The 14,839-nt window shown below is 36.4% G+C and overlaps 1 protein-coding gene across 3 annotated transcripts in view; it reads right to left on the minus strand.

Annotated features, from left to right (window-relative positions):
• The window catches only part of RASA2 (RAS p21 protein activator 2), a 112,801-nt gene that overhangs the window by 56,627 nt on the left and 41,335 nt on the right, over positions 1–14,839 (minus strand). For all 3 annotated transcript variants that reach the window (XM_087430461.1, XM_087430462.1, XM_087430460.1), the window contains exon 5: positions 8,017–8,093. In XM_087430461.1, coding sequence (XP_087286587.1) covers positions 8,017–8,093 — 77 coding nt within the window. The remainder of the gene's footprint in view (positions 1–8,016; positions 8,094–14,839) is intronic.

The raw sequence follows: 14,839 nt of genomic DNA on the forward strand, positions 1-14,839 counted from the left end.
ACTTTGTCCATATTACTTTATTGTCTAAAATCTCCCAATAGTTCCATAAGCTCTAAGTTTCATAAATTCATATGGTACATAAGAGCCTCTAAGATTTAGCTCCAGCCTGTTTCACCAATTTCTGAGCAATCTTTGACTCAAGCTTCATATACTAGGCAAAATCAAACTGCTTTTAATTATACACACACACACTCGCCATGCTGTTTCTTGCCTCCATACTTTTGTCTATATTGTTCTTCCCATTTGGAAAAAAATCTCATTTTTTCTAGGCCAGCTACTTTCTATTCATCCTTTGAGAAGACAGAAGTTACCTTCTTTCCTCATTTAGTTGTTTCAAAGATTAATTTAGTGCCTATTGAGTGCAGGCACTAGGGCGATGAGGTGAATAAGACGAGCATGGTCCCTGCCCTCATGGAGCTTAGAGTCTACCTGAAGAAAAAGATGACAAGCAATAAAGAAAAGAAGAATAACTACAAATAGTGGTAAGTGCTGTGAAGGAATAAGAACAGGGTATCCTATTTTAGAATGAGTGATACTTAAGCTGCAACTTGAAGAAGGAGAAGGAACTAGCTAGAAGAAGAATGGGAATAAGAACATTCCAGGCAAGAGGAACAGCAGATGTAGAGGCCTGAACTGAAAGAGTCTGTCACACTGGAGGAATTGAAAGAAGGCCAGCGAGCACGTGAAGAAGAGGAAGCACACCACAACATGAAATCAAAGCAGCAGCAGGTCAGAACATGCTGGATCTTGAGGGCCAAGATATGGGGCTTAGAGTTTATTCCAAAAGCAATGAGAAATCACTAAGTGTTTGAGCAGGGGAATGACAACATCTAATTCATGTTTTAAAAGATTGCTCTGGCTGCTAAAAGAGAGTGGACTGCAGAATGGAAGACAAGCTAAGAGACTACTAAAATAGTCAAAAGTAAGAGATGGTTGGTGGTTTGAACTAAGATGTCAGCAGATATTATAAAAAATTAGAAAATCCAAGAAATATTTTAAAGAATCAATAAGAAGTGGATCCAATGTGTGGGGAGAGAGAGGAGAAAAGATTAAAAATGACTCCCAGATTTCCGGCTTGAGTAATTAGGTGGTAAGGCTGTGGGGAGGAGTTACATAGACATGAGAATCAATACTTTCGTTTTAAATGCGTTAAATCTGCAATGTTGTGAGACATCAAAGTGGTGTTGCCCAAAAGGCAGGTGGACATATGAATTTGGAGCTCAGAAAAAAGACCTGGGTTGAATTCACAAGGCGTAGACGATTTTTTTTTAACTTTTTATTTTGAAATAATTTTTGAGTTTCAAAAAGTTGTAAAAATAATATATAGAGTTCCTGCATACCCATTACCCAACATTAACATTTTGTGTAACCAGAGTAAAATTATAGAAACAGGAAACTAACATCGATACAATGTTAGCTAATATGAACTTATCTATGGACCTTACTCAAATTTCACTTTTTCTGTCTAGAATGCAATATAGGATCTCATACTGCATTTAGTGGTCATGTCTTCTAGTCTCCTCCATCTTAGAACGTTTCCTTAGTTTTCCTTCTTTGCTCCATGGTCTTGCCAGTACTAGCTAGTTATTTTGTGGAATATTCCTTAAACAAATTTGTCTGATGTTTGGTCATGACTAGACTGAGGTTTGCATCTTAGTGTCCTTCTCAATGCATCATACCAGGAGGTACTGTATGTCTCATTATGGGTGATATTAACTTTGATCACTCATTTAAGGTGGTATCTATCTGACATCTGGTGGGGAGAGTCTTTGAGACTATGCAAATATGCTGTTTGTCATCACACTTAGGCCCATCTATTTAGCATATAGATGATTTGTCCCTGCACTAATTATTACTGTAGTGTTTGCCAATGGTGATTTTCTATTTCCATCATTTGTCCTACCTTCATTAATTAGAATTCAACTATAATGAAAAGCAGTCCTTTCTCCTCCATATATTTATTTATTTGCTTATATCAGCATTGGCTCATGAATATTTATTTTATCCTACAGGTTTTAATTCATCATTATCATTATTTATTTTGATGCTCAAATTGTCCTAGATTTGGTCATGTGGAGCTCCTTCAAGTTGGTTTCAATGTCCTTTCTCCATGCCCTCATTATTTTTTAATGATCTGGGTTCATCTTGTATTTTCCCTGCCCAAGCCCTGAAATCAGCCACTGCTAAAAAGGAATCCAGGTTCTTTTTATTGGAGCAGCTCTGTCTAATACGGTAGCCATTAACCACATGTGGTTATTTAAAATTAAATTAATTAAAACTAGACGAAATTAAAAATACAGTTCCTTAGTCACACTAGCCATATTTCAAGTTTTCAACAGCCAGGTATGGCTAGTGGCTACCTATATCTATTAGACAATTCTACTTTGAGAGGTCTGCCTTCAAATGAGAGCAGAGAAGTGGAAACAGTAGCTGTGGAGAAGATGAGGTCTGGGGAGGCATGCCTTTTAGGATGGGAGAACCTAGAACATGTTTATACATTGATGAGAACAGCCTAAAAGAGAGGCTGAAGCTGATGGAACAGAAGGGATAACTGAAGGAGCAAAGTCCTTGAGTAGGCGAAATAGAAAGAATCTAGAGCTTGGATGGAAGAATTCACCCCAACAAAAGAAGAGGCACCTCCTCTACAATAACATAAGGACAAAAAAGATGGATGCCAACACAGGTTTGCAAATTTGGATTCATGAAGATGTGATCAATTTCCAGTCTGTAGTGATGCAGAATCTCACTGGTGTATTAGAGAAGCACAGTGAAACTCCAGGGCAGTTATAAGTACCCATGATCATGAACTTAAAGTAAAGTCACTCTGTGTGATTTTCTCCAGCAATATTCAGGTGCAGATTGGACACAGAGTAAGAGATTGAGTTCATTCATATTTGGGTTTTTCCAGATAAATAAGAGGGATGAAGAGAAGAGCAGGGGAGTTTAGGAAACCTGCAAAAAAATGATTATAGTGACAGATCACAGAAAAAGACCTAGAGGGAAGTGAAAACAGGAGCAGGTACGAATGCGGTAAAGATCAACGGATGGAGGTCTTACTGAAGTTCAAGAAATGTTGCAATGGGGAGCTTCCAGGTCTGGAGGATAACAGCAACTGCTAGGATATTAACCTTTCCACACGTTACCCCCCTAAAACTATAAGTTCAGCAAGGAGAAGAAAGAAAACAACACATGAAACCACGCCTTCAGCATTACTACAAAACAGAATACTACAAACTTCAAAACATCTCTAGGGCCCGCACGGTGTCATAGTGGTTAAGTTCACGCACTCCACTTCAGCACCAGGGTTTGCGGATTCAGATTCCAGGGGTGAACCAACACACCACCCATCAAGCCATGCTGTAGTGGTGTCCCACAAACAAAATAGAGGAAGACTGGCACAGATGTTAGCTCAGGGTTAGTCTTCCTCAAGCAAAGAGAACAGGATTAGCAACAGGTGTTAGCTCAAGGCCAATCTTCCCCACCAAAGAAAAAAAAAACTCTCTGAAGTTGAGAAATCAACAATAAATTCCACAAAGCTACTACTGAAGCTCTGTTGCTACAAGTTAGTGAGTATGTACAGTGGAGGCCTAAGTGAAAAACAAGAGAAGGAAGAAAAGAATACAGACCAGAATATGTCCACATAAAGACCTGTTTGTGAACACTGACACCAGTTTTCTTTATAATAGCCTCAAACTGGCAACAACTCAAATATCCATCAACTGGTGAATGGATAAACAAATTCCATACAATGGAATACTACTCATGATAAAAAGAAATGAACTGGTTTCCAGTTCTAGGACAAGATGAAGTAGATGCATGCCTCCATATTCCTCCCACTAAGTACAGCTAAAAATCCTGGATATTATACATAAAACAAAAACATAAGAAAACTCTGAAAGGTAAACAGAAGGCAAACCAATTAGAGACCTTGGGACCCAAGGAAAGACATGGCTTTCCTTGAATTCCCTGGGCTTTTCTTTTTACTTTATATATCCCAGACTGGGTGCTAGGGAAGCCTTCAATCTGGAAACACTAATGGGCATAGACAAAAAATGCCCTAAGAAAAAACCAGCTCTCTCTAGCCAAAGGACTAGGACATGGGTAGCTCAGCAAGACAGAAACTCTTTTTAGATAATAACCACCTGCCAATAAAACACCATGAAAAATACGGTGGCTTTACCCTCACACCCATCAACAAAGGCCAAAGGTTGAGGAGAGAGCCCTGACCTCCACCTCTGACAGGCTGTAACGAGCCCCTTCTCTCCATGCTGTCAGTAGAAACCACATGGGGAGCCTGGATTTCCATCCCCACCTAGTAGCAATGAGGGACTCCTCCTTCTCCATGCCAGAGTGGTATCAGAGAAGGCTGAGTAGGAAGGTAAGACTTTCACCACCTTCCAGAGGTAACTAACTCCTCCCAACCATAGTGTCAGGGAAGGCCACATGGAGCAGTAACAAGGCACTCCTCCCCGCCAGAATGGTCACTGGAGAGGAGTGGTGGGGAACCTGAACTCCCATTCCCATTCAGCAGTAACAAAGAACTCTTCTCACTCTTCCCCCACACAGAGGTTGAGTCAGGAATCTGGATTCTACCTCTACTTGATAGTAATAAATAGGCACTTCTCTTCCCCCAGCAACAAAGTGTCAGAGAAGTCTGGCTAAAACAGAATGTTTAATAAGATCCAGAGTCTTATAACATACTACCCAAAATGTTCAGGATACAACTGAAAACCACTCCTCATACCAAAAAAACCAGACAATATTATTCAACTTAGATGAGAAAAGACAATCAACAGCTGCCGACACTGAGATGATGTGGATGCTGGAATTATCTGACAAGGATGTGAAAGCAGCCATCTTAAAAACGATTCAATGAGCAATTATGAACATGTTTGAAATGAATAGAAAAAAAAAACAGGAAGTTTCATCAAAAAACAGGAAGTCTCACCAAAGAAATAAAAAGATATAAAGAAGAATAAAATGGAAACTTCAGAACTTAAAAATATAATAACCAAAATAAAAAACTCAATAAATGGGCTCAACAGCAGAATGGAGAAGACAGAGGAAAGAATCAGTGAGCTTAAAGATAGACTAGAAATTACCCAATATGAACAACAGAGGGAAAATAGACTGGAAAAAAAAAAAAAGAGCAGTGCCTCAGGGACCTGTAGGACTATAACAAAAGATCTAACATTCATGCCACTGGAGTCTCAAAAGGAGAGAAGAAAGATGGCAGGGCTGATAAATTTGACAAGACACAAACACACAGATTCAAGAAGTTGAGCGAACATCAAACAGGATAAACCCAAAGAAATCTATGCCAAGACACATGATAGTCAAACTACAACAAACACATAGAAAACTAAAGACAAAGAAAAAATCTTGAAAGCAGCCAGAGAGAAACAGCACATTACTTGTATGGGAAAAACAATCTGAATGACAGTGGATTTCTCACCCAAAACCATGAAGGCCGAAGGAAGTGGTACGTTTTTCATGTGCTGAAAAAAAAAGAACTGTCAAGCAAGAATTCTATATGCAGTGAAAATATCCTTCAGAAATGAAGAAAAAAATCAAGCCATTCTCAGATGAAGGAAAACTAAGAGAATATGTCACCAGTAGACCTATCCTAAAAGAATAGTAAGAGGAAATTCTCTTAACATGAAGATAGTGATAAAAGCAGAAAACTTGAAACGACAGGAAGGAAAAAAGAATATAAAAAGAACAAAAATATGGGTAAATACAATAGACTTAGACTTCCCTTCTTTTCTAACCTAAGTTGTGTTACATGGCTGAAGCAAAAATCATTAACACTGTTTGATGTGGTTCTCAATGTATGTAGAGGAAATATTTAAGATAATTATATCACAAATGGTGGAGGGCAAAGGGATTTAAAAGAAGGTAAAGTTTCTATACTTTATTCTAACAGGTAAAATGTCAACACCAGTAAACTATGATAAGTTATACCTGTACAGTACAACCACTAAAAAAACTATACCCACAGGAAAAAGAGAAAATAGAAGGAATAGAAAACAAAAAATGAAATGGCAGATTTAAGCCAAAAATATCAATAATTACATTAAAAGTAAATGATATAAAATCACTAAATAACAGACAGACTGGCAGAGTGTGGATAAAAAAAGTGACCAAACTATATTTTGTCTACAGGAAACTATACATAACAATTGGATGGATCTGATTGAAAAGAGCCAAGCTCAAAAGATCACATACTATAAGGACAACAGTTACGACAAGAAATAAATGAAATAATACCTACAAAAGGATGAACTATTGATACATACAACAACGTGGATGAATCTCAAAAACATTATGCTAAGTGAAAGAAGCCAGACACAAAGTCTACACATTACATGAATCTGTTTATATGACATTTTGGAAAAGGCAAAACTATAGGGACAGAAATCAGATCACAGTTGCCTGGCGCTGGGTGTAGGGATAGGATATTGAACACATCTCTGATTAATGCCTTTTGGTATAGTTTTGACTTTTAAAATCATGCTAATATTCTACATATTCAAAAAATAAAAGTAAACCAACAAGGATGGGAGAAAACAACATTAAAGTGAATGCAAACAAACCAAACCAACCCAACTATTTCAAATGTCTATCATAACCAAACTAAGCAGGGAGACAGTAGTGGAAGAGGACTAATCCAAATATTTTCACTATATCCTCTCAGTCTACGGGGAAAAAGACTGCACACAAATCTTGAACTACTTTTAGTAGGCAAATCGAAACTGAGAAATATTCAAAAAAATAATTGGCCCATATTCTTCAAAAATCTCAATACCACAAAAGACAAAGATAAGCTAAAAACTATTATAGGTTAAGGAAATTAAAGAGACATGACCTCTAAATGTAATACATGATCTTGGAGTGGATCCTTTCTTGGAGAGAAAAAAATGTTTTAAAGGACATTACTGGGACATTATTATATTTCAAAAGTGAAATATAATAACTGTAGAATAAAGTATTGAAAAATAACTATAGATTATATTTTTATTATAATAATGCTAAATTTCCTGAATTTGGTAAATGTACTAGTTATTTAAGAGAATATCCTTTTTCTTAGGAAACACACATTGATATATTAAGGGTCATGAAATACGCAACCTTCTTTAAAAGGAGTTCAGAAAAAATTAAGTAAATAATACTACATACAGTACTTTATAAATATAAATATATATATTTATATAGAGACAGAATGTCTCGAATAAGCTGGACTGTTCATAATTAGAATAAATTATAGGCTGGAGCAGCAACAGGAGTGTAACATCTACCCTACTCAACAGCTCTAAGGTATGTGGGGATGTTAGAAAACATAGCCTCTGACTGAGAAGGCAGTAGAGGAAACAGCACCTCAGGGGATATTCAGATATTAGTTAAGATAAAGATAGAAAACATTCCACAGAACTTGGGACATCCGGTACTTTGTTGATTACACAGAGGAAGGGTTTTGTGTGGGAGGGAAGAGGTAGGGGCTTACGCTGGAACAGATTTCCAGAACAGTTAGAAGATTAGAGTCTGGGTGATAAAAAAATGACTTGAGGGCAAAAAAAGGAAAAGGAATTCAAAGTAAGTGAGAATCAATACTGGTAATCTCAACATAGGCATTTAGTTTTAGCCCCAAGGTCCCTACTGCTCTGCTCTGTGGTATCAGAGTTTCCAGAGGCCCTTCACTAGGAAGTCTTTCCAACTCCCTCCTGCCAGGTAGTTAGACACCGTTATCAGTGATCCTCTAATACCATATTGCCTATGTCTATCATTGACCCCACATTCAATAAATATTGGCTGAATGAATTAATGACTCATCATAACCTGAGTAGACTAGATACGAGAAAATAAATTAGAGATCAATTTAATAAAGGAACAGCATGGCAGAATTTAATTTCTGAAAAAGTTTTCTGAAGTATTTAAAATAAGGAGTTGGCTTAAGAGTCAAAGAATACAAAATGGAAAATTATTTCTAGTTGACTTTGGTAAAAGAAATATGCTTACTGTACAACAAGCTGCTGGCAAACAGTTCCATTCTCTGTTATCAGTTCATTCAGTTTTAATTCAAGATGAACTTTACCCTATAACGACAAAAAAAAAAATTACAAACTGAGTAGTCTGTTTTACTGACAAATATTAAAGGTATGCACTTTTTCAAATGGTACCCAAAATATTTAGTTATCTACTAACTAAATATTAGTGATCCCTAGCACATGGCTTTGCCCATATTAAGTACGTGTTAAATGACTAATAACCAAAAACATAGATGAAAATTCTGAAATATAAGCAGCAGTTAAATGCTTACATCAAACATGGTATTCAAATCTAAGAATTTTATGCCCAGTTCAACAAATATTTATGTATATCAATTATCACAGATTAAAAAGAAAGATAACACTTATGTTTTAGGAAATTTTGAAATAAAAGCAAATTATAAAATGTAGAATGTTTTTTCCAGAAAAGATAAATCATCAATAAGGAGAGAGGCAGTTAAAAGACAGAGAAATCCATACAATTTTAAAACAATAAAACTAAAACTAAGTTCAAGCTAGTAAGACCCAATTTGTGGACACTTTTCTCAAATAATAAAGATTTACGGAATGGAATATCTACTATATTTTGGAAGGCACTGTGGGAGTGGATAGGAATCCATAGATGTATAAGACACAGTCCCTGCTTATAAAAAGCTCACAATCTAGTTGGGGAGACAATAAACAAAAGATAACAATATATGGCCAAGAGCACTGATAAAGATACAGGATACTGAAAATAAAGGAGTTCTTTCGTAAACAGCCATTAATAAATGGATTTTTAAAAAATTCAGTAGTATAAGTCTAAAGCAAACTACCAACTTCTCAAGAAACAAAGGCTTTGGAACAATATAATCTAGAGCATGATATTTCTAGCTGGCAGTGACGAGCAATTCTAAACCAGGTATGAGCAATCCTGAACTGGATTACCTCCACCCAGTTGACAGAGTGCCAACTGGCGATTTGACAGAGTGCCAAGTGGCGATTTCAGGGGTGTGATGTCTAGGGAATGATGACATAAGTAATTTCATCAGAGGCAGGAGAGTTCACTATCTAGTCACTGTTCCTCTTTGGGACAACCCCTTTCAGACGTTCTTCCACAGAAATCTAACCTGAATGAGTCTCACTGTTTTATTGGGGATTTGTTATACAAAGTGAATCTGAGGTCCACTAACTACAAAGCTCAGGGTTAGATGCATAGTAATTGATGAGCAATAAACACTGACAGATCTCAACACAAAGTCTGCAGGAGAAAGCTAAGCTCTAAAGAAAACAGAGGCATCAGCGGTAGTAAAATTAGCAGTTAGGTGGAACTGGAACTAAATTAAGCAAATCTTCCACTAAAAATCCAGGCACAAATATTTATAAAATCATATGTAATTTACAAAATAAGTCTTTTGCTAGTTCTGCATTTAATATTCACAACCCCTACTATTCAAGAGTGCCCTTGAAGGTCCACGATATGTAGTAATTTGTAATATTACTCAACTAGAATTCTAAATGATGTTTGCTGTCACGCCAGCATACGTGTCACCTGGCTAGGGAGTGAGCCTAGCCAACTGCACCAATATTTGCATTTCAAAGCAGTTTTACTATTTTAACATGTATGCATTTTATAGTAGAAATTGTATACTAACAACGCACTGCCAACTGTCTCTCAGGAAACGTCTAGGATCTACTCTATTTCTAAAACAATAAAAACCATTAAAATAGAGTAGAAAAAAAGTATAATTTCACTCACGACTAAAAGTCATAGCACTGTATCAAGTTAAGCCTAGAAATAAAAAGATATTTAATGGGATTCTACTAGGAATCATTATCAGTGAGTTAGAGCCCACCTAATATGCTCATTACTCCCACTAGCTGTTAAACAGAACATTCCTTTGGTATTAATCAACAATAACATAACTGTCAATTAACTTGGTCAAGAAAAGAGTAGGGGTGGAATAGGTAGACACAAGACACATACTATTAGGGTGGAACACCAAAATTAAAAAGCATTATGAGTTAAATTAAGGAAATTATAATTTCTAAAACACTACCTCATTGTATGCTTTAACATGGAAATATGCACACAATAAAGAAACAAGTTACAAAATAGGGTGTATAATATGTTAATTTATAAAAATAAAATATATACACACTACATATATAATTACTACAAGGCCATCTACCAAAACATTGATGGAAGTTATCTTTGGTTTGTAGGATTTCAGATTTTTTCTTTCTGCTCATCTAGATTTTTCAAGTTTCTACTACCAATGTGTGCTGCTTTTTAGTAAAGAAAAATGAACAAAAGTTTTAAAAATTATTTGAAGCTGCTTTTCAGGGTTAGAAACCCAAATCTGTGAACATTTTAGAAAAATGATTTAGTATTCCTCACTACATTCACACAAAAGTTGTTTTACTTACATCTGTCATTTTATAGACTTGGATTTTAGCAAAACAGAGTTTTTTGGGGGTTTTTTTGGAGAGAGCAGTTATGCGTTCAGCAAAACATTTCCTAGTCTCCCTTGAGGACACAGATAGTGGCTAAGGATAGCCATGATACAGTTCGGGGCAATGAGACGTAAACACAAGTTGCTGATGGGGCACCTGACGAAGCTTGTTGAAAGGAGCTCCATAACTTTAGCAGTTGTCTGAGATGCTTGAGAAGTTTAATCAAAGCTTTCCAGTCTCATGGTGCTGGGCAGATAAAAACTGGAGTCCAGGGCGTCCAAGGTAGAGTGGCCCTGGTAAACACCCAGGCTTTCTGTTGGAACCTCTGAAGGACTGTCCCTGAGGAATAAGGGTGAAGTCCACAGACCAGCCTTTACAAAGACTGAAATCTAGCCTGGAATCAGCTGAATCCCTAACTGGATTAACGTGATCTGCCTCTAGTCTAGCCATATGCCAAAAGCAAAAGTAAACCTCCTCTGGAGGAAGAAAAAAATATCATCCAGAGCCTCAAATTATCTCTAAAACATTTCATATTTCAATGTCCAGTATTCCACCAAAAATTGTAAAGCATGCCAAAAGACAAAGCCAAACACCAAAAAAAGAAAAAAAACAAAACACCAAAACCAAACCCCAACAAAAAGCAGCAGATTTACAAGAGATGCAGAAGTTGGAGTTAACTGACAGAGTTAAAATGGCTGTTTAAAAAATTTTCTTAAGATAGAAAACAAATGAAAAACCCAGCAAATAACTGAAATTATAAAATGAATCAAATTAAAAATGTAGAATTAAGTAACAAAAAAACCAAAATGAAGATGTATTTAACAGCAGATTAGCCACAGCTGAAAAGAGGACTGGTGAAACAGGAGATAGAAAATATCCACAGTGAAGCACAGAGAGAGCAAGAGCATAAGAGACACATAAGACGTAGTAAAATGGTCTATTATCCATGTAACTGGAGTCCCAGAAGAGAGATGAAAAACAAAGGATAAGGAAGAAAAAAATAAATAAAGAGATAATTGCCTGGAATTTTCCTAAAGACATGAAGGCACAGATTCAAGAACTCCTAGGAACACCCAAGTAGGATGAATATAAAGAAAACCACACGCAGGCACAGCATAGTAAAACTGCTGAAAACAGAAGATAAAGAGAAAATCCTAAAAGCAACTACAAAAAACAGGAACCTTCCCTACAAAGAAGTAACTATAAGACTCTGAGAAGGAACCATATTTGATGATAAAAATGCACAAGATTTGGTCCACAATTGCTTTCTTATTATTTAATCTCCTAAGGCAGGTTCAATGACAAAACAGTATACCTTTCACATATGTCAGAAAATGCTGGAAGATCAGTTATCTGGCACTGTATTCTATACCTTTAATTAAAAAGAAACCAAATTCTTGGAAAGGTATTATTCAATACACATTTCATAAGCACTGATTATGTTATGTTGATATATGCAATTATATCCTATTAATTTGTATTAGGCAGCAAATTATTTAGGAACTTATATTTAGGAACGCTGGTACTGTCTGAAGGTTTAATATTTCATATGTTAACTTTAATTACTTTTACAAAAATTTCACACAGAAAAATCTGTGATTATTTTAATATTATGTATATTCTTGGTACCATATGGAAGATATGTGAATTTCTGCATACAGTCTGGGAAACTCAGATGAATATAAGTATTTGGGCAAAACACAATGCACACACTTAGAAACCTCTTCAGTCTAAACCTTTTTTTTTTTAGTTTTTATCACAAAACACTAAATTTTAACAACCATTCCATGTAAAAGAACTCAGTATATTTCAACTGGTGAAAATTTTTCTTCATATGAGGGAAAAAAAAATCCCAACTTCCCAAACATCTGACAGATGTTTTTATGTAATTACTTCCATAAATCATTTTGGACACAACTGCTTGTCAGATGAAAACCAAAATACAAGTTTTACTTAATATCTCTTATTTATGGATATACTTTTTCTTCTTAAAGAAGTATTTATTATGATCTAGAATGGCTCATTCCTTTGTTATTTCACGTTTACGAACAAAGTTTTTAAATTTTTAAAATTTTTATATATATATATATATATTTTTTTTTGCAGGGAAAGATTCGCCCTCAGCTTACATCTGTTGTCAACCTTTTTTTTTTTTTCCTCCCCAAAATCCAAGGGCATGGTTGTATACCCTAGTTGTAAGTTGTTCTAGTTCTTCTATGTGAGCCACTACCACAGCATGGCAACTGACCGATGGGTGGTGTGGTTCCACAACTGGGAAGTGAACCCAGGCCACCAAAGTGGTGAGCACCAAACTTTAACCAATAGGCCACCAGGGCTGGCTCCACAAATGAAGTTTTTTTTAAATCAACCTGCAACAATGAATTACACCTTTACATTCATTATGTCTTAATTGGGCATGTAAAAAAAAAACTGGTGTGTACTATTAGCTATAATCATTACATTTCTTTAAACAGGGAGGGCAGAAGCCTTATTACCAAAAAAAGCCCCAAAACCATAAAACAATCAATAACTTATGGCATGATCCAGAAAGTCAAGATAAGCTTGTTGGTAAAGAATGTAAGTAATTATATCAAAAGGACGTGATGGACAGTACATCTGGATTTACTGCTTGTACAAGCTTTGTGAGACACTCTTAATTAATGAGAGTGCCAACTTTTCCATATGAGAGATTAGGTTTAAACAGTCTTACATAAAGGCATGCTCTTTATCACAGCACCTAAGAAATAAAGAAAGGAAAAATACTTGAAGTTTGTTGTGAGTTCCAGGAGCAAATAGCTCACAGCACGGCTGCAGATCACTGAAGCCAAGAGGATTTATAGGAAGAGGCACCAGTACAATCCATATTAACTTATGTGGCAAAGAACATGGAAAAAGAACACCAAGTGAAGTAAGATGAGAACCAGGACCAGAAACTAAGGAAGAGAATGCTTCCAAAGGGACAAAGTGGTCAGCAGTACGAAAGGCTGCTGAAAGGTCACATAAGAGGAGGACTGAAAAATGTCCACTCGACTTAGTGACACAGTGTCATGGGTAACATTAGTGAGAACCGTTTATGCTCTCCCTCCGACCCGTTGTGGGGTCTGAAGGCAGATTAGAGCGGGTTGAGAAGAGAATGGTTCAATCGAGAGAGAAAAACTGCAAAAAAGAAAAAAAAAAAGTGTAGAAAAATGCACTCATGAAATATTACTAATATCTTTAATGTTTGAAAAGAAAACGGAAAATAACATTATTAACAGTAATAATAAAGCATCTGGGAAACAATTCAAAGTAAGAGGTTAGAGTTCTTAGCAATTTTTTAACTGTTTTGGTATAAAACCCACCTTACTAGTATCTGGATGTTTTCATTTGAGGGCTGCATGTTACTTCCCTAGAACGTCAGAACTGAAGGCAATCCTATACACCGAAGTTCTCATTTCACAGATGAAGATCCTACTCAACAGTAGGTTAGCAACTATTTTGGGTACAAACACCCTTAGTGGAATAGCAAGGAAATGAAACATCTTCCCTCTGAAGCAGAGACACCAACCATTTCCTCCACCCAAACCCCTTTCTCAGGGACTTGCCTACCAGAGCCCCACAGTGAACACTCTACAGTGACTTTACCCCCAACCACATCAAAGTAGACTGCAGTGGACATCTCACCCAAGTTTGGCCAAATTTCTCTCTAAACTGTGGCAGAGAACTGAGTCAGATCTTAGAGAGTGAGGGGCTGGATGGGCAGGTAGACTCAAAGGCTGATGTGGCATTTTCTAGCTGTCAACAAGAGACTGGAGGGGATTTACACAGGGAAGCAGAAGGGAGAGTCAAGTCTCATCAGATATACAAAAAGAAAACAATGGAATCTCATCTTTAAAGTGTTTTTTTCTTTCCCTTTCATTTTGCAAAATAAATAGTTATTAAAATGAGGCAAAGATAGAGAGAAAACATTATTCACTTTGCAAAATGAAAGGGGAAGAAGGAAACACTATTTAAACGGTGCGCACTTAACAGTCAATGAGCACAGTGGGCACATGAGTAGAGAGAAATGACTCAGTGGGCCTCAGTTCCCACGTGCCTCTTGCGGTATCTATTACCGCACTGAGTGGAGGTCTACAGTTTAAAGATACAAGTATGTATTTTTCATTCATCATGGCCCCAAATGCAAGCTAACTATTTTATGTAATGGTCAACCAAAAACAAATAAACCACTCAATATTTTAGTGTATTTTATGAGAAATTAAAGTCTTTTTAAAAGTAATTTTTACTATGTGAACTGTATCTAGTCCGTTATTGTGAGAACCTGACCTCTACTTAAGAGTAGGTCCTCCGCAAATGCCTGACAACTTTCTAGCTCACAC

The sequence above is a fragment of the Ceratotherium simum genome, chromosome 5 (assembly GCF_057802395.1).
Source record: "Ceratotherium simum simum isolate JZ-2026a chromosome 5, ASM5780239v1, whole genome shotgun sequence".
NCBI classification, from domain to species: domain Eukaryota; kingdom Metazoa; phylum Chordata; class Mammalia; order Perissodactyla; family Rhinocerotidae; genus Ceratotherium; species Ceratotherium simum.